Source organism: Sturnira hondurensis, unplaced genomic scaffold (assembly GCF_014824575.4).
Source record: "Sturnira hondurensis isolate 20B ecotype Veracruz unplaced genomic scaffold, ASM1482457v3 Scaffold0020237, whole genome shotgun sequence".
Classification (NCBI taxonomy): Eukaryota; Metazoa; Chordata; class Mammalia; order Chiroptera; family Phyllostomidae; genus Sturnira; species Sturnira hondurensis.
The window spans coordinates 10,331,359-10,356,521 of record NW_028092868.1 but is presented as its reverse complement, the minus strand read 5'-3'; the positions used below and the strand labels follow the sequence as shown (position 1 = coordinate 10,356,521).

General features: G+C 46.2%; 1 protein-coding gene across 1 annotated transcript in view; it reads left to right on the top strand.

The window, feature by feature from the left end:
• DNER (delta/notch like EGF repeat containing) overlaps nucleotides 1-25,163 on the top strand; it is a 252,432-nt gene that overhangs the window by 147,801 nt on the left and 79,468 nt on the right. Inside the window, exon 6 of the mRNA XM_037029229.1 lies at nucleotides 15,641-15,794. Coding sequence (XP_036885124.1) covers nucleotides 15,641-15,794 — 154 coding nt within the window. The remainder of the gene's footprint in view (nucleotides 1-15,640; nucleotides 15,795-25,163) is intronic.

The window sequence follows — 25,163 nt, the reverse complement described above, 5'->3', positions numbered from 1 at the left end:
CGGCTAAATTTGAGTCTTATCTATCGGGCTTTTTCAGGTTGCTAAAATAAATAAAAATATAAGAAGTATAGTTTTCATATTTAGATTAGTATCGTGTTTTTTTAAAAATTTTATTTATTTATCTTTAGAGGGGAAGGGAAGGAGAGAAGTATCAATGTGTGGTTGCCTCTTGTGAGTCCCCTGCTGGGAACTGGCCTGCAACCCAGGCATGTGCCCTGACTGGGAATCGAACCGCAATTGTGTGGTTCACAGGCCCGCGCTCAATCCACTGAGCTTCACCAGCCAGGGCTTAGATTAGTATCGTGTTATACTTCCACTTTCTACCACAAGAACAATTAGTTTGTAATTTAACCAAATATACCCCATTAAATTCCACTTGGGTTAAATTCCCAGGATGCCGACAAGACATCAGTTTCATTGCTGTATCCTGGTAGAAAGACTCTTCCACTCACCAGGTCCCTGTGGTGTGGACATTTTCTTCACCTGAGTTATTGAGTGGGGACACTGAAGCTCTCAGGAATGAAGTGACGTGATTTCAGGAAGGGTTGTTGTTTTAAGATCTGATGGTACCTCCAAAGGTACTAACTTTTAGTTTGTTTAGATCATTAAGAGGTAGGTGTATACAGGCCGTGTTATTGTTGGCATTTCATTGGAGAGAGAATTAATTCAAGGTTATGACACATGTCTCTGTGTTTGAAGATGGATGTTCCTGTACTTGGTCCAGACGGTGCAGTGTGGCTTCCATGTTTGCACAGGTCATTCCGATGAAGTCTGCGGCTTTGTGCCCACGGATGTGGGGGCAGGGCGGGGTCAAGATCTGACTTTGGCACTCACCGAACTTGCATCACACAATTCCCTCAGTCTCCATGGGGATGACGAGTGTGTCCATGTCACACAGCTGTGGCATATGCAAGGCTGAGGTCTTGCACAGATCCACGAGGGTGCCGGAAAAATCCTAATGGAATTTGACATGAGATCATAAGTGTGGAAGCATTTATTAAGGAGCTTTACTAAGTACAGGTGGCACTTGTGCCAACCAGTGGCAGTGGCATCTGTTGCCTATGTCAAGAGCCACCTTCCTGTGGCCTTTGTTGCACTTGGCACTCCAACGTTGTTGCCCTTGGAAGTGCCTCACTCACCTCCGTTTGAACTACCCAGGGACGCTTCTGGCCCGCACAACTTTTTTCAACTGACTTTGGTGGAAATGATTTGGGACGAGACTCATGTTTAATTTCCTTCTCAGAGTTCTAATTTTAAAAGATAACTGTTGGGAGAAAGTTGGTACTCAGATTTCTGAATCCAAGTCACTAGCATATGCTCTACGTGCTAGCATTTCTTGCTTTGTTTTTAAGATCCGTGCTGTGATGAGTTAGTGGCCTGGGCCACAGAAATGGGCAGTCAGCTGTTAGCCTTACTTCTTACACATTATTTTGAAGCATTGCTCAGCTAAATATATTTAAACTTTTGTAGTTAAAAAATAAAATTGTTGACAAATACCAATTATAGTCAGTAATACTCAGGAATAAATAATTGTCCCTCCAAGATGGATCCTAATAAAATGGTTTTCTAAAAACTGGCAAAGCCATAGATATCTGCTAGCAGTAGTACTAGAAGATAATTTTTAGGAAATGTTCTATGCCCTGGCTGATGTGGCTCAGTTGGTTGGAGCATTGTCCTGTAACTGGAGGGTTGTGGGTTTGATCCCCAGTCCAGGTGTGTGTGGGAGGCAACCAATAGATGCTCTTGCACATGTGGCTGTTTCTCTCTTCTTCTCTCACTGTCTTTCTCTGTGGAAGCAAATGAGGAAATGTCCTCAGGTGAGGATTTTAAAAAATTTTACTGTTGTTCTATTATAGTTGTTCCAGTTTTTCCCATTACTCTCCACTGCCCCTCCACAGTGAATCCCCTTTTAAAAATGTTTTATTATGAAAGTCTTTATTTCTGAATTGAAGATTCTTTAAAAACTACTTCTAAAAATAGAAGTAATTTGGCATTGGCACGACTGAGCTGCCCATGATTTTGGACAGAACGGGGAGGGCTGGAGGTGCCTGCTTGGTATAAGGTTCACGGATGCTTAGAGAGGACCCTTCACCCCAGATTTCCTTAACTCATCCACCTGGTGGGATGCCTGAAGGTCCTGCTGTCTGAGCTTCATTCCTGTGTAATCACAGCCTGATTTCTTATTTAAATGCAAATAGCCCTTAAGTGGTATCCTATTAAGGTGTTATCTTTCATTAAGACTGCAACAACTTAGTTCAGTCAGGGGTTGATGCTAGTAGGAAAGAGAATGGTAGATAATTCCAGAAGGCAGGTGCCTCCTGGAGGTATTGGGTACAAGAGCAGGAACCTCGGATGGGGGAGGTGAGATCTATCAAATTTGTCAGCAAATCGAGCCTTGGTTTGGGTTTCATGCCTCCCTAGTTTAGAAACAGGGGAGGCTGGTGGCGTTTGAGCTGTTCTGAGACAGATGTTAAGCTGAATAAACACAGCCACTATTGTAGAGAGCCTGAGAAACTGTTCACCAGGAGACCTGTTCATCCAGTGACCTCAGTGACCCCAAGCCCTGCCCATCACCGAAGCCCAGGTGTGCAGCCATCAGAGAAAACAGGAATTTGGGTCGGCTTCCTGAGAGCTTTATTTTCTTCTGCCACGTGCATCTAAAAATTACAAGTCCAAAAAGTCATTTGAGACCGACTCTGCGATGAGGACGGTTGTGCGTGGCAGCCGACTACTAGGTGTAGCAGCCTTTGTTAGCACCTGAGCGCGGGACAGAGGAAGCGAGTGGAACGGTTTTCCCAGCACTGCCATGGATCCGTGAGGTCCAGGACTTCCACACCCACAGCCCCGTGACCTGGACATTTCATTATCCCTTCTAATGATGGGGGTACAGAGGCTTAGGGAATCCAGCATGCCTTCCCTTCCCCACCCTCCAAATGGAGAATTTGTAAAAGAAAAACTCCGTTATTTATCTTCTTTGTAGGAGAAAACCCAGTTCTTCCCTACTGTGTGTTTCTTTCTCCTGTGGGTTGTCTCTTTTTAAAAATTTTTAATTTTTTAATCTTTATCTGAGGACATGCTCATTTATAGTTAGAGTGAGTGGAAGGAAGGGAGAGGGTGAGGACCAGCAGTCTGAGAGAGAACATAGATCGGTTGCCTCTTGCTTGTGCCCTGACTGGGTCTGAACTTGAAACGCAGGCATGTGCCCTGACTGGGTCTGAACTTGAAACGCAGGCATGTTCCTTGCTGGGTATCAAGCCCTTGACGCTCTGGTTTACAGGACAATGCTCCAACCAACTTAGCCACACCTGCCAGGGCCTGTGGGTTTCCTTTACCTTTAAGGGGACACTTTACTTCTGACACTTGTGGTCACCAAATGTGGACTCCAGCTGGGTGTCCTAAAATTTAGCAAAATTCTGACACTTTCCACCTGGAGATAGCATCTGATTCATTCCACAGGTTAAGGGCTTGGCTTCCCACGACTGTCCGGTCCCCCTTCAGATCCCGGTTGCAAGCCCAGGCTATCTGTCACCCCCACTTCTGAGTGACTGGCTATAGATGGGAGGTTCCCAGGACTCACACCTTGGGTTTGATTAATCTGCTGGATTAGCTCACAGAACTCAGAGAAACACTCCTTACAGTTCCCAGTTTATTAAAGAATATAATCAAGGGACAGATGAGCAGCCAGATGAGGAGATACATAGTGTGTGGTCTGGGAGAGGCCTGGCTGAGGGGGTTCTTCTCCCTGTGTAGTTGGGGTACATGCCCCACCCCCGCAGTCATTGGCAGACTGGAAGTTCACCCAACCCTGTCCTGTTGGGATTTTTATGGGGGTTTCATCAGCTAGGCATGGCCAATTATTAACTCCATTTCCAGCCCTTCTCTGGAGGGCAGGGTGAGGTTGAAAATTCTAAACTTCTTGTCGTGGCTTGGTCTTTCTGGTGGCCAGTCCCTGCCCAGGAGCCATCCAGAGTCACCTTTGAGAACAAAAAATACTCCTGTCACCCAGGAAATTCCAAGGGACTCCGGATCTTGGTTTTAGGCACGGAAACACGGTGGGGAGGTGGGTCAAGGCCAACTTGTAGAGCAAAAGATGTTTCTAGTGCTTTTACACGTAGGAAATTTAAAGGGCTTTCGCAGCTCTGTGCCAGGGCCCTGAGGCACAGATACACACACACAGAGGGTCCAGCACAAATAACGCCCCTTTTTATTAGAAAATCTTTGATTACAAAACCATGAGCGTTATCATTCTGTAACATAACATCACACTCAAACAGACCACATGACATTTTGAATCAAATGTTGAAATTAAAACTATACATTCTTACCCCCATATTATGACCCTGCAAACCACACTCAAGCAGGCCTCCCTTCTGCTAGACCCTGTTTATATGTGTATATGCATGCATGTGTGTATATATATATATATGCAATATCTATATTTTATATACATATAGTTACATTACAGAACCTAAATACAATGTCCTGTTCCAAGAGTCACACATGAGTTAGAAAAGAAACTGCAAGCATGAAAATGGTTAAAATATGATGACTAAGACTTTTTTGAATAGAAGATATAAACAGTGTTAATGTTCTTACATTAAAATTTATTCAGAATGGGAGGACTAAATTCTCACCCAAAAGAAGTTGCTTCATGTGAATATTGTAGATTAATAAGAAAGACTCTGAAAGCAAGGCTCACTTCGTGACCTTCCTTTTCGCCACCCCTGAGTCAGGTATTTCAGTGAGTTCATCCTGAAAATGACAATGATTCTTCTCTAGTTCTCCTGGAGAAACACATTTGTTAGCTGCAACCTGCCCTTTGTTCAATACTAAAACGATGAAAGCAGCAAACATTTATTGAGATAAGACTTAATTAAAATGAATGATAGTACCTTCTCACCTCTGCTGGTGTCATTTCAATTTGTGTGAGTGTAAATTTAATAAAGTAACAAATGCATCGATCAGATCAGGGACTCCATATAAATAAAAATCTTTCACAGAAAAATTAAAATATATATTTTTTCTTCTCCAAATGCTGAAGAAATGTCTTTATTCAAAGTCTGTAATATTGGAGATTATATAACCAAGCAAGGAAAAAACCTCTTGTAATTTAGACTGTGATACCAATATTCTAGATTTATGTGTATATTCTTACTTCAATAGGAAAACAAAGGGCTGAATAATTGCATTCATTCTTCAAAAGGAAGGCTGAATTGATCCCATATATCAACTCTGTGTTTTACTTTTCTATGTATTTATAGTCTCTCTTTTTGGATTGGATTTGAGGCTATTCACAAAAGATATATAAACTATAAAATAATCTATGGAGAGGAAAATAGAATTGAAGACTAAGGCAAAGGAGAATTACAGGTCCCATGGGAAAGAGAAGGTAGGTTCCAGTTGTAGACGTTCAGAAGGAGACCTGAGTGGCAGCTCAGGGGAGGGGACGGGGACGCACTTCCCGTGGGACCAGTGGTGTGGGCTCTCTGTTGTATCCTTTTAGATCCTTCGACAGTTGAATTTTTCAACCACAGCATAAACCATAGAATCTTTGAGTCGTAGCACATCTCCTTTTACGTTTTGCCTATTACTGAAGCAGGCCCAACAGGAAAGTAATAAATAATGTAAAGTACTTGCCCAAGGTCAGGGAAGTAGAAGAGCCAGGAATGGGACCTCGGCCGGCAATGCCAGGTTTGTGTGTGCGGTGACAAGCGTCTCACACAGCCATTGCTCAGTGAATGTTGTGTGTCCCTGAGGATAATCGGCCGTCTATAGAAAGCATCACATACTTGTGGAGTTCTGAAGCATTTGAGGAAGCCTGCTCTGAAAACTGTGAGTGGAACAGCAGAGAGGGGATGGGTGGGTGTTTTGGGCCGAATTGTATCTCTGCAAAATTCCTGTGTTGAAGCCCTAGCTTCTCCTGCCTCTGAATGTGGCCGTGTGGCAGAGACTGGGCCTTTATAGAGGTGATTAGGGTAAAACAAAGTCATAGGGGTGGGCTCTGATCCAATAGGACTGGTGTTCTTATAAAAAGAGGAGATGAGAATGTGGGCATGCACAGAGGGAGGAAAGACCACACGCAGAGGAGGGAGCAGACAGCCATCTATAAGTCAGACAGAGAGGCCTTGTAATGAGCCAGCCCTGCCAACACCTTAATTTTGGAGCTCCCGGCCTTTGATACTGTGAGAAAGGAAATTTCTGTTGTTTAAGCCACCTGGGCCGTGGTACTGTGCCACGGTAGTTCCAGCAGACGAATGCAGTGAGAATAGGAAAGAAACCCACCGGGCGGTGATCAGCACTCCGGAGTGGCAGCAAACCACTTGGAGCAACACCGTGACCGTGGGCATTTGTGTCTCCATGGGGTGGAACCTCAGGTGCACTAGACCTAGAAGTTGAAGAGGCCTTTGGAGGTCATCCCCTTCAAATTCCCCTCCTGGATGCATGAGTGCTGTCCTTATCCCCTTCTCAGGATGTCATTTGGCCCCTGCTTCTCATACTTTATAACTAAATTAATTGCATTTCTGAATATCTTAAATCCTAAGACTGTCCTGACAATGAGGCCAAATCTGCCTTCCTGTGCCTCTCACTAGTTCCAGGACCTTGAGCAAGCTACTTAAATGCTCTGACCCATCAGTGGTGAAGGCGAAAGGTAACACCGATCTTGCAAAAATACTGAAATGAGTAAGTGGGTCCTCCTATGGTACTTGACAGATGGTGGGGCTTTCTTCAACAAATGGTCGTGTGTGCCCTGCCCTGTCCCCACTGCATTTCCAGCTCAGGAGAAAGTGACCAGTAGTTTTTCCTCTTGGCTTTGCATTTAAAAATGTAGTTCAGAGTGAGTTTTCCATCTGGGGTAACCCGAGGAGGATGTTGGGATGGATCTCTATTTTCTTTCTTTTAAAAAAAAATTAAATTATTTTACTGTTGTTCAATTACAGTTGTCTGTAAGGGATCTCTATTTCCAATGAGTCTCTTTTCATCAATAATTTATACTCCAGAATGTCCATTTCATTAAAGCTTTTTTTCCTTACCATTTTCTTTTGATATAATAATGGAATTTTAAAATAAGAAAGTAGAGTGGTATGTCCTCTACTTATGGAATCAGGCTATTTCTTTTTAGGGGAATTCAATAAAAGATGATTTCCCAGTGGCATTCATTTCTGTAGAGGTCACACTACACTTTGGTAATGGGTTGGAGCGACACAGCAAACAAGCCCACGGACGGCAGTGACTTGAAGTTGGCGGCGGGTTACGTGGGAACCTTGGGCCTAGTTATAGCCCCACTCAGAGTGCTGAGAACACATCCACGGGCCGAATGTGGCTGCAGAGGGCTTTTGGACGTCTCCATTCTGCCAGTGCGTACCTCCAAGTCTAGGAAGAAAGGCTCTCATCAGAGCTCCTGAGAGCCATTTACTTCGTTCTCCCCTGAGTACTGCAGTGAACTTCAGTGTGCTTTGGAAGTAAAGAGTTGGACTCTCACTCGTGACTGTTTCTATGGTTGAGAATTTAACATTTAAGCCAAAGAAATGAATTCTGCGAATTCATGAATGTCAAGTCTTGAATTTAATGTGGAGATGATCCGCATGTTTCTAAGCTCATTTTTAAAAAATAAGCTGTTACATTTGCAATTAATGAACCCAAATAGAAGAGCAATGGTATGTCTAAGGTCTAGTGGGAAAATAAGATTATCAGCTATAAGCAATGAAAGAATGTTGTTTGAATTACATGTGTAATGAATAGAACATGACCCAGCTAATAGGCAAGAATTTAAAAAATGTAATTCATAGCCCGTTTTTCCTTTGAGATAGCTTACTGTGTCCCAACGAGAGGTAACAATGTGTCTCCATGGCTGGATTCCAGGCTTTCTTGTGTGGCCTGTGCTCGGGGAAAGGCATTTATAAGCACTCTTACATCATAAATAGAATTTCCATATAATGTCTCAAATTTTACATCCCAGGGATTTTTTCCTGTTTCTCGAAACACTAAACCTGGGCTTAGCAAGAGGCTAGAAGAGTCTGCTCGGCCGGCCCTCCCCTCCCGTTATAGCTCGCTGACGCCCTGTCAAATGAAAGCATGTGCCGTGGTTGCTGCTTTTCATCTGGCTTTTAGTGTTTGTCAGCTCTGTAACCTCAGACCTGAAAGACGACCTGGTCTGGTTCCCATGACCCGGGAGTTGGAATAGTAGGTCCCTGGCCGAGGTGGCCGAGGATCACTGGGACGACGCATCTGTGGGCTCCGGCTCCGTCGGCTCAGGGTCAAAGTGTTTGGGGTGATGGGACAGCTGGGCCTGGAATGTGACCGATGCTGCAAGGTTACTCGAGTTAGTGGATCCTCACTGCTTTCCTTTCCCAAAGTCTGCTTAGAGCAATATAAGCTCTTGGTCAAGGGGCTGCAGAAAGCCTTTACTTGAGGAACTTCCTTCCTATGGTTTTGCACCTGGAGCTCCTTCATTACTAGGAGCAAAAAGATCCCAGAGCTTGCTGATGCCAGGACACAGAGTGTACTTCTGGTCCCCGCCAGGGTATGGAGAGCTGGTTTCAAGAGGTCTGCTGCATTTTTACTCATAAGCTCCATAAGCAGGAATTGCTGCTTCCCAGCCAAAGTCTGGGCTGGCTGTGCCCTGCTGGTGACCCTGGCGTGTTGGGGAAGCTGAGAGGCAGCCAAGCCTTCCCTTGACATAGGAATGGCTGAGCCTTCTTGTCAAGAGGATTCGGTTGTTCAGAGGGAAGTGTGCTCAGTTACTCGATTCATGCTGTCCACAGGAGCAAGCTTGTCTGTCCCTTCAGACGAGCAAAGCTTTCCTGGCACTTGGACATGAAATGAATTCCCGGAGTGGGCGCCGCGCACAAAGCGTTCTCCTCGACATCCCTACAGTGAGTGCAATGGCAGATTCCATGGGCAGGAGCTGGACACAGGACGCTGAAATGTGACTAGTGTTTCAGAGGTTTATCTTTCCTCTCTTGGGACTTAGCCAGGCTCTTGAAATAAAAGCACTACTTTTTTTATTATGGAAAATTTCAAACATACATGAAATTAATTCGGCAAACCACCAGGTAGTGTAATCCGGCGAACTGTCACGCCTGTCTCACTTAGTTTCAACAATGATCAACTCATTAGCCTGAGTTTTGGTCTTGCAGATGTTCAGACCTTTCATTATGAATAGCCCAGATGTTGTTTGGAACCGGGCTGGCCCGTAATGAACATTGCAATGGGCCCAAAGAGTCTGTTAGCCAGGAGGGATTTAAAAAATTTTCGCCATTTTTAGAGTTTTAGGGATGCCTCAGTCACCTTTTCTGCTTGGGTTGTCCTCTTCAGCCTCATCCAAGTAACCTCTTGATAACGAATGTGGAGTGGAAGAATGTGTAAGTGGCCGTCCTGCTACCGTAACAAAGCACAAGACCGCCAGAGCAGACAGGAAGCAGGAGGAGAGGCGGCTGTGCCCGCTGCGCAGGGTACGGAGCCAGCGGCTGCGTCCAGCGAGCACACGAACGTCCACGCGGAGTAACTCGGGTCCCAGAGGCCAGGGCCTCCGATTCTGGTGAAGAGCAGCCAGGGCAGCATTTCCAAGTCTGCTCAGGAGCGGTTAGGCTTCCGACCTTCAGGAAGGATAGTTTTACTCCATGTTGACACCTTATGCGAATAGATTGGGTGTTATTCTGAAGGCTAGAGGAAATTAGAATCAGTGAAATTACAGGACAGTCAATGATGCTGGTAAGGAAGGCGGCCAGAGAGCCAGGGGGAGGTAGAAAAATGGCTGATATTTGGAATAGGTTGTGGGGGGTTATTTTAGAGTAAGGGTGAGGGGTGTCTCCACGTGCATTTATGGTGAACAGAGGTCATTAGGGTGCCGATAGGATGGTATGCAGCTGAGAGTGGAAAAGGATTTAGAACCCGATGATAGCGTTTAAGCCATCTTATACTTGCCTGCTGGCCCACCTTAAACAATTTATCCGACTTCTCTGTCAGGTCTGTCTTTAGCTCCTAAAACGGATCCGGCAACACCCACCTGACAGATGTGGTGAAGAGGAATGAGATAGTTTAATGTAAGCAAGCTCTATCAGCAGCGAGATTCAGTGTCTAGTCGGCTGGGGATTTTATGTTTATGCTGACGGCACTGGGAGAGCCAAAAGAAATAAATGTATTTTCTGTATACTTTGTTTAAGGGAGGAAGCAAAATAAATCCTGATTCTTAAAGATGGAAATAAAGCTTCTCAGAAAACTCAACTCCCTGGGATGATTTGTCCAAAATAATCAGGCTCTTCTGACAGGCGAAAATGACAGAGAATGAGACAGCAAACGTGGCCCGATTGTCCAGGGACTTGTATGAGAGGAGAGAGAGTTTAGGTTACTTACTTATACATTTGGCCGTATATTTTATTGAGTATTGAAATCTAAAACGACCAGAGTCAGAGAAGACATACAGTAGAAAGAAGTATGTCAGTTAGAAAGGGGAAGTAGGTAGTCACCGAGCCCTAGATGGCTGTTGGAATTGGACCTTGAGTGGACTCCAGCTCACTGCGGCCAAATCCAATAGAAAAATAGAAGGGCAGTCACATGACCGGGATTGCTCAGAGGGACAAAGCATCAGTTCTCCTGACTAGTGAAATTCTTACTGGCACTTAAATGAGTGCATTTCCCTCGATAGAGTTTTATGAACAGGGCACCAAAGATGGAGGTATATCATTTTCTCGACAATATCTCCATGGTAAATGCCAAAGTAGGTTTACTAGGGATGTTTCTGATAAGACCCTTCAGTATTTAGTTGACAGCATGGGGTGAAGTAGCAGCTCAGTGACAACAATTCACTTCCCAGTCGGGGGAAGTGGGAGGGAGCGGGAGGGAGTGGGAAACTACAGCCCTGCATGCAGTTTTCTGCTGGCTGGGTTTGATTTAAGTGTGACGCAAACCCTTACAATGTGGAGGGAGGGTTGAGCTCTACGAAGGTACAATTCTTTAAAACCGTGGGTCCTTCTGACTTGGCTTGAGATAGAAGTCAGCTTGTCTCCTGCCGTTACTTTCTGGCCAATCAGCATTTCTTTGTAGCACTTACCACTTTGTGAGAGGATATTATGCATTTCCTCGTTGTCACTCTGGGATGTGAGCTGGAATAGGAGCTCAGGGAGAGCAGGGACTGTCCCCTCTGTCCTTCAGCACATCTCTAATATGACAGTGGTTGGCACGTGGAGGGCTGCAGCCTGTGTGCTGAGTGAGTGACAGACTGAAAACGGACATCCAGCTTCAGGCGCAGCATCTGGTGAGAATCGGTTGTGCTCAGAGGCTGAATAACGAAGCCTGGAAGATCTTCTCAGATGGTAGGGCTACCATCATACTGTCCACCCGGAGGAACTCACGTGACCCTGAATAAAAGGCCGTGCTTCTGCTTCGAGAGGGCTGTGGGGTCCCTTACAGCCACAGTTAGGGTGTTACCAGGGTCAAATCAGCTCTAGGAATGGAACCGGCTCATGTAATGCAAAGCAACATTGCTGTGTGCAGTACAGCTGTGGGTCTTCGGGGGCACGTGAACTGTGGTTTCCAAAATTTTCTACTAAGCCAGTGTCCTTCCAGTGGCTTATAAAGCTCTACATCAGGGTTTTCAACCTGAACACTGTTGACATTTGTGCCAGAGAATTGCTGGTTCTGGGGCCTGGCCTGTGTCCTGGAGGATATTTAGCAGGGCCCCTGCTCTCTATCCACTGGGTGCCTGACAACGAAGAATGTCTCCAGACATTGCCAGTGCCTCCTGAGGGTGAGACGGGCCCTCTGCCCTGCTAAGGGTGAGAAGTGCTGCTGCCCTGCAGGACTGAGCCGCACCCTCTCCCCTCACGGCTCTCCACTGTCCCTGCCTTTTGCTCTACCACACTGGCCTTCTGGCTTCGTTGTTGTTGGGCGAGGCTCTGGCTTGGTGTATTTTCACTGACGATTCCCTGTGTCTGCACTGGCTTCCCTCGGACTCCTCCAGGTTCAGTCCTGCGCCTCTGCCAAGTCTTTGGCCACAACCCCCCCACGTCTCCCCTCCCCCACGCTATCCTTCCCGTGGTTTATCACCCACTTGGCTCCCACACTTACTTGCTCTTTTTGTCAATGGGCTACCACCCCCACTGGAATGTGATCTGCATGGGAGAGCCATGGTGTCCACCCGCTGTGTCTCCGGCTCCCAGAACAGTGCCTGGCACATGGTAAGTGCCCGGTCTGTTGAGCGGAGAATAAAGGAGTGCAGGGATGACTAGCACTTTTTAACGGAGAACTTTTCAGAGTAAGCTTATTACCGCTCCGTGAAAAATGTTTCAGTGACATGCCAACGGAATGTTTGACTTCAAGTCGGGGAGGAAAATTGAGATTCTGCACTGGGTTTCAAAATTAATCTCTGAGAGTTGCTTCTCATTTTACCTGAGATAGACTTTTACATATAAAATGTATAATAATTTTTCAAGGAAGTATCATTCTGTAATTTAGCTCAGCTGTGAATTTTAAGTAAGTTCTTTTTGTCTCTGATGCTGGTTATGTTAACTGGACCTAGATTAGCAATATCATCATAGTTAGTGGGTTAAATTTCTCAAGGTTGGCATAAGAGTGTAAAGCTTTCAGGGATCAGTTTCCCACAACAAATGTACTAAAAACATACTTTCCTAATGAATATTGTTGGCCTCTTGCAAGTCATCAGTCTTGAAAGAATGAAAAGAAACCTTTTAATATTTACAGGAAATTAGAAAATAGGGACAAGTCTAACTTTATGAAGGACATGGTACAGAATACACTAAGATTTAACTAAACATTTGTAGACATGGGTATGTAAATGTTTTTTCATCATCCTCCTTATTCAATTCAAAGTTTAAGAATTAATTCAGTGTTTTACTTCGTCAAAAGCAATTGTTTCAATAGTTTCTTAAAGTTTTTTTTCAAGGTTCTTGCTTAAAACAAAGTAAAAGAAAATGTATGTCTTCTGTTTTAGCTTTAAATTCAATCAAAGTGAAATCAAAGTTATTTGATTTGCAGCATCTAATAATTTACTTTCACAAGCAACATAGCTCCCATGGAACTCACCCGATAAATTATATGCAAAACATATCCCCCATATAACCAAAGAAATTTATCTGCAGTATGGAACGTCTGGCTACAAACCAAGCACATTTCAGAGCACAGCTGCCGACAATAATGACACATGGTAATTTATTATGGTGTGGAGGCTTTGGAATCGTGTGCATTGGGTGCGCCAGTGTGTACATTTCCAAGTTGCTCACTAGTCTCCAGATTCCCAAAGGACCCCAGGCACATCCCCTGCGAACAGCAAGGCTGTACTCTCTTGTGCATTTGCACAAGGACAACATTTTCCCTGAAAGACAAACAGCTCTAAGAAAGGAGTTTCCTGTTTGACGGGCTGCCCTTCTCCCAGATTTCCACCACAAAGTCTGTGCAAACACACACAAAAAGAGAAAACTCAGGACACCATGAAACAATCAGAGAGGAAGCCAACAATGGCTAGAATGCGGAGGGAATTTCCACTGGCCACAGAGAAGTGTGAGGGGCGATAGAAATAGAAGGCAGAATATTTAGCTCTAACTTAAAAAAAAAACATTGCTTTTATTCCAATTGTTTGGGTTTCTAAGATGTAATTGAAGAATATGTTCTTAAGCTAAAGATGACTTGACTGTGCAGATTCCACGGATTTGGCGTATGCCCTGAACAAAAACACATTCAGTTAAGAGAAGAAACACACCTACATAAAACCCGGCAGTTCTGGGTGGTTGAATGTCACGTTGGGCTATCTGGAGTCCATGCACTCCTGGTTTAGTCTTGTTGGCAAGAACCATCCTCTTGTGGTGTAGAGTGTGATCTCACAGTGCAAGAGACAGTTTTTCTTAGAAAAGGAGTCTTTGGGGAGGGGGTAAGTGAGGCAGGATGCTTAGAAGTATGACTCCATATAGAATGCAGCTGTAAAACAATTTTTGCAGAATGACCATGGGTTCTGTTCCTTCCAGGTGTGCAAGTTTGAGTCACACTCAGGAATCAAAACATTCAACTCACACATATGTAAAAAAAAAAGACAATTTTTAAAGTACAAAACTAAGTTATCTTCTTTATATAAGCTAAAATGGCATTTGATACAATTCAATAACCATTCAGTACCTGCTTAGGGATAAATTCTACAAACCTCCCTTTGAAATTGAAATTATTCTGGAAGAGCCACTCACGGTCCACAAGAACTGGAGAATGGCAAGCGACACTACCTTTATTTGCAATAAATAAAGGGTGTGCACTTTGGAGGGAGTGGTGGTTTTATCCAGAAAACACAAGCAAGACAACTAAAAACTCTCTGACCTGTAATGAGAGCTCAGCGTGACGACTGGTGACATAACTACTATTTTGCATGTCATTACTAATCACTATCTAGTATGATGGGTATTACAAGAATGGAATGAAGAACATACCTTATTAATAAGAACCACAAAGAAATCTAAATGTGCAGCAATAGATTTATCAAGAAACGGAGGAGAACTCTAAAATGTGGTTGAGAGACAAAAAACGTATTCAAGAGAAGAATGGGCAAGGCTGCTTTCTCTTTCAGAAGGAAGGACGTGTGGTGCTTGGGCTGGGGGGGAGGTACGGGGTGGGGGTGGGGATCTTGGATTAACAGGATCCTAGAGGTGAGGGCGGAGCTTCTAAGGTCAGGGGCTGGAAGCTGGGGACCTAGACAGGGAGGGAGGGTGGGCCCAGGAGAGCCTGAGGGCGGGGCTTTGGAACAGGAGAGATTTGAACAGCTGCCTGATGTGTGAGGCTTGGGGACAGTCGGGGAAGGTGCTATTGTCTGTTTTGCTTTGTTTTTAAGCAGTAAGTTTTGCTTATGCAATTCTCCTGTGCTTCCTTTCCTCCCGACTTCATAAAACATGCAGTAACCATCTACCTTCCTTCACACAGGCTTCGGAGCCAGACTGGCAACTCTGTTAGCAATGTCACTCACCCGAGGCTGGTGAGAAAGAGAGAAGGAAGGCTCTGTTTTATCTGGATTTTACAGCAGCCTCAGAGATGAATCTTCCAGCCAGTCCTCTGGGTCTGAGTTTACAGTCGTTTGCTGGGAGAATGTTAGTGTCATAAACTAAAAAGAAGGCAGATGAGTTGAATTACAGTCCTGTCATTTTCCCCTGCGTGGCTATCGGTAGAGGCTACCTGACAGGTCAACTCAGTGAATTCAGTGTTCTGGAAGGGTGGCCCGAGGAGGACGTTCCAGGATGTTTTTTTCATAAGCATTGTTTGTGCTGCGGGGCATTAGTTAGTTGGAGTGGCATCTAGTTTAATGGCCTGTAGCATAATATACGTGCTCCAGCAAAATCGCCATGTTCATGTCAGCTCAACAAAACTTCATTTTTTTTTGCTTAAAGTCATCCTTCTGCTTTACGAAGATTGAAAATGGTTGAAATAAATATGAGTAAAGGATCCTAAAAATAAACATTTGAACTTAAACTATAAAGAAATATATACCATTTCTTTTAAAGCTCTGATTTTAATCAGCTCATGATATAAGCAATATCCTTCAAAACACTCAGCATTGGTTTTATGAAGAAGCGGTGGTTTCGAACTCCGAGTTTTGCGGCCGACGGGTACCTCTGAGAGACCTCAAGTGACACACCGCACGTTTGTGTTTTAGGCAACCTTTTCCTGTAGCTGTGACGACGAGTACGTGGGCGCTTTCTGTGAAGAGTTCGATGCCTGCCAGCGGAAGCCCTGCCAGAACAACGCGAGCTGTGTTGACGCGAAGGAAAAGCAAGACGGAAGCAATTTCACCTGCATCTGCCTTGCCGGTACGGTTTCCGTAGCTGTCGTTATTGTATATCGCTCTGTGGGGAATACACTTAGTAATCAACAGAGGTTAAACAGGACTCTGTCTGGCTGTTGGACAAGGGGACTTCAAGGCCCCATTGATTCCATCAGTTTGTGCTTTAGAGAATGGGGAACTAGAAATTCACATGGGGGTCCACATCCTGTCCCTTGGCTGGACGGGGACCACCCTGGCTGGCTTTCTGACGTTTCCATCTCAGCGTTCCTACAGTTAGGTTCTGCAATAATGATATTCTTGATCAAATAGGGTCCTGGATGTTTCAAAAACAATTCTGCAAAATGTGCACTGAGCCTGGGCTGGTGCTGTGCTGGGTGATTATGCCAAATAATTTAAGAAAAACCAAGGACAATCTACCTAGGTTGTTCTGTAAAGCCACCCAAATTTCCCTGTTTCTGTTAATTTCCTTCTGTTCAGGTGTGTTCATTAGCTGGAGTTCTTGGTATACTCTTCCCCATGAGATGGCGAGTCGTTAATATTCCTCGGTTAGTAGAGAGGATTCATGGATATTACCCGAGACTTTGAAACCCACACTGAGTGGCTCTTAGGAGGTCGCAGTAGACAACGTGCACACAGACTCCTGTGCTCTGCCAATTATCTTATGCGACCTGCAGCTTAGCCGATTGATTCTAAACCTTCAAGGAGCAGGGACGTGATTTACCAGTGACCAGGCTGATACTGCTGTTTTGAGGCAGCTTAAAATCAAGCACCGAATCACTCCCCTTTTATTATCAAATCATGAGACACCATTCTTTAAATGGACTTCATCGTTCCTTCTCCATCTCATGCCGCGGCCGACCTCTGCCCCTGGTTGGGGATTCAGGATGAGTTAGGGATTGGGTGGGGAGAGGGATGGTGTGAAGTTGGACCTGGGCAATTAAATGCTCGTTATAAGCAACAGGACCTAACAATGCAAAGTTTACACGTGAGAAAGTGAAAGTCCTTTACTTATCTATTAACCCAAACTTGATCATATCATACTTTGGCACATTCTTTTCAGACCTGTGTGTGTGTGTGTGTTTCTTTTGCAGGTGAGATGATGAAGCATTTTTTTTCTATATGTATAGAAAAGTGATTATAGCATGCCTGTGGTTCTGGAACTTGTTTCTTCCTGCCCGATCGTAGATATCCTTCCATGTCAGCACACACAGAGCCACTGCGTTCATTGTAACAATGTCGTCGTGTGTCTCCCAACTTTGTATCTCCAGGTCAGAGTCCCCCACAAACCTCTTTATCTAACTGCTACTTGGCATCTCCCCATCCCCCGTTCTTCCTCACGCTCTAGCTCAAATCCTAATCAGAGGTTGAGGAGATTTAGGAAATGTTACCCGGGGACCCGAACTCTCTCTCTGCGCATCACCTTCTCACTTGTTCCTGCAGGCATCTTGAGCAGTTTTCCACATTGTCCGTTCCTGTTTCCTGTAGGAACAACCCCTCCTCCCACTTCCAGCTCTGCCTCTCAAAAAGCTTCTCACTGGGGTCCACACACACACACAGACACACACACACACTAATAGCTAATGTTTATTGAGTGTTCACCACATGCTAGGGCTGTGCTAAGTCCTTTCTTAGGGTGTTCTGAGAACAATCTCCAAGTTAAAAACATTCTTAATTATACCAGTTTCGTAAGTGAGAAGCCGAGGCACAGGGAAGGTTGTAGCTTGGTCAGCATTAGTCAGAGCTAATGCTCCACTCCACGTCAGCAGCACATCAAACCCTGCATCTCAGCGGCTTCCCAGAGGTTGTTTCTTCTGTGTCTAGTCTGATGATAACACCCACCCTCCAGGTGCTCACTCAGGGGTCTGGAGGTCCTGGCGTGGTGTTCTGAGAGCAGTGTCTACTGGTGTCTTATATCACTTCCACTACATGTCCTTGGCCAGGATTTGGTCACTTAGTCCCTAGAGGCTCTGCCTAGGAAAGTGTGAACATTTTCATACTCTTCGCTATATCAGGTACAAATGCCAATAACTGTTGGGGCTGGGGTTTGAACCTAGGCCTTTCCATCTGCCTCCCAAGCCCACGTTCATGACCATCTTACACTCTCTTTCTGTGTGCACAGCCACACTGTGTGCTGAGTACTTTCCTGGTACAAACATATGATTCGAGCCTACGTCTTTCAACTTTCTCACGTCAAACAGGTCTCTTTGTAAAAGAAGAGATATTAGGCAGTTTTTGTCCGAAAAATAGGAGTGGTTGCTCAAAATGAGGAGTGTTGCACTATGTTTAGTTCTGAATGCCCTGGGAAACATGTTTTCCCATAGGAAAACTACATTTCCACTGTGACGGAACTATTGGCAGGTTAATTAACCTCAACTAATTGACCTCTGAAGCTCCAGATGTACCCATAAGAACTCACAAACAGTGGGGAGGGTCTTTTCCTTGTGAAAATGTATCCTGCTGTGCTCTGATTGTTGCATGTTTGATCATGAGAAATTGCCTTGTTTGATGAATGAGTGAATTCAAATCAGGTTCTTGTCACCAGAGAACAGAAATTTCCAGTAAAATCTTTTCACAGAGACATAGTCTTGATACGCTCATTTCTCTCGAGGGGAGAATGTTTCCTGGTAAGTGAAAATATTATTTTCAGCCAAGAAGCTCAGCTCCAAATTTGCTAATATTTTGATATTTTGCTTTAATTTCTACATCAAACACCAGTGCAGATAGAAGTTTCTGAGTCATGGGTAATCTCTGCATAAATATTGGATGGATTGGATGTGGAGTTGATTAAGTAACAAACTGTTATAGTTTTCATTTTTAATACAATTTCTTGGAAGGCAGAAGACGACTTTTAAAATAGTGAAACATCGACTAATGTCATACACATGTATACACAATATAACACGAATAATAGAATATGGTCCATAAAATTATATTTTGAGGAGGAAATTTTTATCGGATGTGATTGATTTTTTTAAACTCTCTTGCAATACATGTCAACAATAACAATATTGCAAGAGCATCTGATAAGAGGAGGTTGCTGGCTTTGTCAACAGGGTTTGCCTAAGTCATCAGCAGCCTCCTATTTGTGTGGATATGATAAGGGCTTCGTGAGCTTTGAGGTCTCTCTAAGAGACCACATACTCTGATGGTCAGAGTGACCATATCTGGGGATGGTCACAGCTGTCCCGCTTTCATGGGCCTGAAGGTTTTCCCAAGTGACACTGGTTGGCAGGGATGAAGGTCGCAGGCTGAGGGCAGGACGTGCGGGTGAGTGAACAGCAGATACAGACTACTCTAAAGACAAGTTCAGTGGCAATGCTGAAATGAGGAACAGAATCAGAAAGGTCCTTTTATTTTATGTGTAAATTACAGCAGACTGTTTAGGGGAACAGGCTCGGGACTTGAAGTGCCCAGGTGATGATCGCAAATCCCACACCATGAGACCTTAAATGTGGGTGGTTTCCCATCATCACAAAATCCTCCTTTCTGGTTCAGAACAAGCTTCCTGATGACCCTTCATGCTGGTTGCCTAACCCTACGTGAGCCTTAGGTCCCAGAGGCAGGAGACCGGGCACTGTCTGTCCTGGAGTGAGGACCCCTGCCCGTCCCACTTGACCACAGCCTCTGGAGCCAGCGGTCTAAATCCCGCACCCACCCTGCCATTTCCTAGCTGGGCTCCTTCCTTGGGCAGCCTCTCTGCACCTGCCTCTTCTCTGCAAGGAGATGACAGCAACCCTCTCCATGGCTGGGCATGAGAATTCAATGACAACGTAAACTCGCGGTCTGTTCGGTGGACATGTATGTCCAGTACTGAGCCCTGGCACGTAGAAGATGCTTAATAAAGATTTGCTGAATGAACGAATGAATGATTAGAATGGGGTGAAATTCTATATGCATTATACCAAAGAGGCTGGATCCCTGGCCTCCCCTCCATCTGCCCTCTTGCCCTGCGCCCTTCCTGCAGCACAGGCGTGTGCTTTGCCCCCCCCCCGCCCCCCCCCCACACACAGAGGGCAGCAGCATCACACTGGGCCACTCTTTATTCCTCCACTCCCCGTCTGTGCCAAGCCCCATGCCTCACGCACAGCAGGCACACAATGAATAAGGGGAAAGTTAGCTGTGTTGAAATCAGGATTTATTTTCAAAAAAGCCTTCTAATTTCAAGAATGTGATTTTTTCCTCAAAGGAGCTTTTCTTTTCCTGAAAAGAATAGCTGTGATATACGTTCACAGCCATCACTGCCAAAATATTATCAGCACCATGCAAAGCATCTTTCAACTTCAGAGCACCCCGTTGTTCAACTAAGAGGTGATTTCAGCCTCTTTTTAAAAGCGCGTTATTTCCGAGGCAAGGGGGGTACAGTGAGTGTCCCCCCCCCCAGCTTTGCTCTTTTAAACACTGAGTGTTGCTCGGATGGTCTCAAGGTGCGTTTGAGTTGTGGATTAGAAATGGGTCACCTCCTCCTGGAGACAAGTCCTGAGTGGATTGGCTGAGAGTGATCACACCCAGTGTCACTCGGCTGAAGAAGTGAGCACATTAGCAGGTCATGAACACGGTGTCTAAAAAGCATTTGGGTCACAGTTTTGGCACAGAAGGAACCTCAGAACTCACCTCTGGGTGAGGAGTGTGGGAAGCCATGGTGACTCCATGAGGCTGAAGGACTTGACCGAAGCCACAAAGCTCTCGGAGAAATGGGAATTCCGGCCACTTCACTCTCCGTCCATCTTTGGGTCAGAGCATGTCTTACCAACATAGTCAAAGTTAGGGCATTTCCCATCAGTGAGGAGCAGAGCGGAATGTCTGAACATTGCTGATGGGCGAGGAATGTGCTGCCTGCAGTGTGTTCACTACCATCTGGAAGAGGAAACGAAAGGGAAAGTGTAGTGTGTCCAGCTGGACCTTCAATCCAGCTTCTACTACGTACTGGTTATGTGACCTCATGTGACCCACTGAGCCTTTTTCTCTTTGGGTTTTCTCATCTTTAAAATAAGGGGTTGTTGCAAGGATCATTCATTCATTAATCAGTTATTTACTGAACATCTATTGTGCACCAGACATTTTCTAGGTGCCAAGAACACAGCTGTGAAATAGCAAAGTCCCGGTGTGCATGGAGGTTGTGTTTACTGAGGAAGGTGAATCCACAGTGTGCACCTGGGTGGTCTGTGGTACATATGTGTGTGTGCATGTTTCCATATGTGTATACAGCATGTGCGTGTGTGTCATCAAGGGGAAGGGTCAGGTAGTGAGAGGTGCTGTGAACACAAACAGAACAGGGTAAAGAGATGGAGAGAAATGGAAGTAGGATTGTAGGTAGGGCAACAAGGTAAGGCCTCTCAGAAGGGGAAATACTTGTGTAGAGACTGGAATAAAATAAGCTCATGAACAATGCGAATCTCAGGGGCAATAACATTCCAGGCAGAGGGAATGGCACATGCAAAGGTCCTGGGGCATGAGTGTGCTTGGAGTGTTTGCTGAGCACAGTGCCTAAGAGAACCAGTGGTGAGACATAGTGCTGGGGAGGGAGCAGGACCAGGCCGTGGAGGAGGGACGCCGACTTTATCCTGACAGTGACAGGTAGCCACTGGAAGGTATAAACTGGGATGGACCACTAGCTTTCTCTCCTAAAAGGATCCCTCTGGGAGCAGGTGACAAACTGCATGGGGAAGGCAGATTGGGATAGCAGTTAGGAGGCCATTTACGACCCAGGCAGGAGATGGCAACAGGTCGGGCGCTGTGCTACTGGAGATGGCAGGAGGGTTTGTGTTTGGGGGGGGGGTATTGGAAGGTGCTGCTGATCACACTCGCTGGCGGGTGCAGTGCAAGTCGTGAGGGGAGCTGGGGAGTTGTGGATGACTGCAAAGCTTTTTTTCTGAGTAACAGCTTAATTAAGATGCAGTCTCATACCACTGAAGTGTACCCACTTCCATAGTTTTAAGTGTATTTCCACAGTTGTGTAACTATCACAATCAATTTTAGAACATTTTCATCACCCCCAAAAGCAGCCCTCTCTCCCTAAGCTGTTACCCCCTAATCCAGCCACCCCACCTCCACCCCCAGCCCTAGGCAACCATTGACCTACTTTCTGTCTCTATAGAGTTCCCTGTTCTGGATATTTCATCTAAGTGGAATTATATGGTACGAGGCCATTTGGGACGGGTTTCTTTCGTTAGCATCGTGTTTTCAAGATCCATCCATGTCTAGCATGCATCAGTAATTTTCTTCATGCCTGAGTAATATTGCGCTGGGCGTGCCATGTTTTATTAACCCATGCGTCGCTGATGGGCCTTTCGGTTGTTTCCACCTGATGGCGCTTGTGAGTAGCCTGGCTATGAACCCCACCCTTGACATGCTCTCCCTTCTCTCCTCCTCCAGGATCTTACGCTTCCAACCTTTTCTGTCTTCCTCTCCCTGCTGTCTTCCACCCCCCTCCCCCTTTCTCCCTGTCTTGTCTATGAGGATTCAGAGGTCTGGTCTGAATCCCAGCTCCTCAAACAAGCAGCAGTGCAGTGAGTCCTTGCTGCTGCTTCTGTATGTCCGCCTCCTCGTCCTCCTCTTCTCTCATTCTCTTCATCACTGCCACACAGTGGTCTCTAGCCCGTTCCCACTTTTCTACCCTTACACGTCCTTTCTCTGTATATCATGAAACTGCTTCTCCAAGGTCAAGGCGGGGTTCTCCTCCCGGATTCCTCATCCTGCCCACAGCTGTCCTCTCGGTGGAAGCGTTTCTGGCCCACCTCACAGAGTGCTGCCCGGTGCTCCTTCTCGGGAGACCTCTCGAGCTCCTGCCACCCTCCCTGTCCCCTTTCGCTCCGTAGAGCCCAGTCCCTGCCCCTCCCTCTTCAGCTGCGTCCTTTGGCAGCGGTCACTCATGCTGAGCACGCTGACCTGCCACCTCTGAGTAGATGGCTTCCAGACCCTTCCTCCAGCCTGTGGTCACCTCAGCTCCAGCACCTTTACTGGACGTGGCACTGACGCACCAGCCGACGCCTCACCCCCTCGTCAGACCCAACCCCGGCCCCGTGGCCGCCCCCTGCTTCCAGCCCGGCTCTGGTTAGATGGGCTCTCGTTTCTGTCCTCATTCCTCAGGCTGGCGGCGCGGTCTCCACCATCGATTTTCTCGGCTCCATTTACGATGATCCCCCATCTGCCCCCGCACTTTGCTTCCTCTGCCGGGTCCTGATCAGCCATTGTCACCGCTGCCCGAGTGACCGCAAAGCCTGCCCCCCCTCGAAGTGCCCACGGCCTTGCTCCCCTTGCAGCGAGGCACTGCAGCCCAGGACCGGGAGCAGGCAGCTGGGCCGCCAGTGCCGCACCTGCTGTTACCGCCCATGTCTGCGTGGCTGTGGGGAAATTACTTAATCTCCCCGGGCCTCAGCTTTCTCTCTGTAAATTGGGATGGGGTGCAGAGTTCCAAGCAGCACAATCCGGTGGCTGTTGTGAAGCTTACAAGGTACTTGGCTCACAGTAGGCTCGCAACAGATGTTGGCCAGCAGCGGGCGCTCTGCTCTGACCTCTGCTACCTCCTCCTTTGCCCAGAGAGTTGGCCTCAGTGCCTTCTGTGGTCTCCCTGTCGGTAAGTCACGTTGGAGCATGTGGGACCTCAGAAGGTCCTTTTCTCTTCGCCTCTGCTTGACCCCTCCACACACTCCCTGCCTCTGGGCTGGCCTTGCTGGCTCTCCCAGTCTTCTCAAACAAGTCTCATCACAGGGAAAGGAAAGACCCAGCAGGAGTGAAGAGTGTGGGGGTTTGGAGTCTGCGGTGCTGGGTCTCATTGCTCATCGGCTGGACCTTGTTCTTCCGAGCCCACAGTTTCTTATCTGTGAAATGCAATAACAGTATCAATCTTGTAGGAGTTAAAGAGAACACACACAAACATGTACATGTATGCACACATGTGCACGTGCACATACCACCGCACACCTACACACATACCCACTGGCATAGAGTAGGTGATCCGCAGAGGGCACCTATTTGTGGCCTCTAGATGGAGGGGAAAGATCGGAGTTTTGTTCTCTTCATGCTCCCCCAAGGCTCACCATCCGACGTCCCAGTTTTTGATGGCCTCCTTGGAGTTCGCTCATGTCTTCCAGACCAGAGCGCCTGTTCCAAGGGGCAAGGAAGAGAGACTGCAGCCCTCTCCCAAATGGAAGTGAAGGAGAGTAGAACAGGACCAGTGTACAATGCACCTTCGTCGTGTCTGCACACTGTTCAGAAACCTTCAAAGACGCTGCCACATTTGGTGACCTCAGCTCCTCAGCATGGGGACTTGAGGCGTGTCAGAGCCTCACCCAGCCCAGCCTTTCCCCTGCTCCCAGCACTCAGTTAGCCCAACCCCATCACTCTCATCCGAGCATGCCCACTCGGTGCCATGTCCCTGCCTTGGCCCACATCATGCATTCATTTCACGTGACCGGGTCTTCTCTCATCTGCTGGGGGCGCCCTCTGCAGGCAGGAACTGTTTCTAACCTTCCTTTAGATTTCCTGAATTTTCACTCATAAAACATTCTTTCTGAAGGACTGGACAAATGCCTTCTCTGTAGTTTGACTTATGATACAGACTTAGAATTCAACTGATAAACATTTCTAAGTCAATCCCTTAATGGGTCTGTCCCACGGCATAATTTGTTAATTAATTGTATGTTTTCTTTCTTCTTTTTGATTTCAGTTTCTCAGGGGAGTCCCCAGAACCTCTCCTTTGTAATTGCCAGATTAGGAAAGTGACATAAGCACTCTGGCCTATGTTGATATCATGGTCTCTTATTTGGCTTTAAGGGAAGTAGAATGAACGGGATTATTTAAAAACTAGCAATACGTGGTGCTTATGTGATCCCCAATGACTACGTAAATGGCTACCTATGGGTCCCTGCTTATGGGTCCCTGGCTCTGTGTTAGGATATGGGGACAAAAGTCACCAACACCTGCTCTTATTTTTAAATTTTTTATTGATTGATTTTTTTGAAAGAGAGAGAGGAAAGAGAGAGAGAGCGAGCGAGCAATTTGTTGTTCCACTTCTCTCTACATTCATTGGTTGATTCTTCTCTGTGCCCTGACTCAGGATCAAACCTATGACCTTGGCTTCCAGGACAACACTGTAACCAACTGAGCCACCCGGCCAGGGCTCCCTACCCCTGCTCCTAAAGGACGGGGGCACAAACCTAAAAGCAGTGCACTGTCGGGTCCACTGACCGAGCCTTAGAGGTTCCCACCCATGAAAAGAAAAAAGAAGTGTCGACAGTGCCCCGTCCCTCACGGCTTTCCCAGACAATGTATTTGACTTTCATTCTTTGGTCGTTTTCCTTTGTTATCTGCATTATATGTGTAGTTTTTCAATGACTAAGGTTCTTATTTGCTGTTCAAACCTGTTTGCTGCTGGTTTTCCAGACCAGTGGTACCA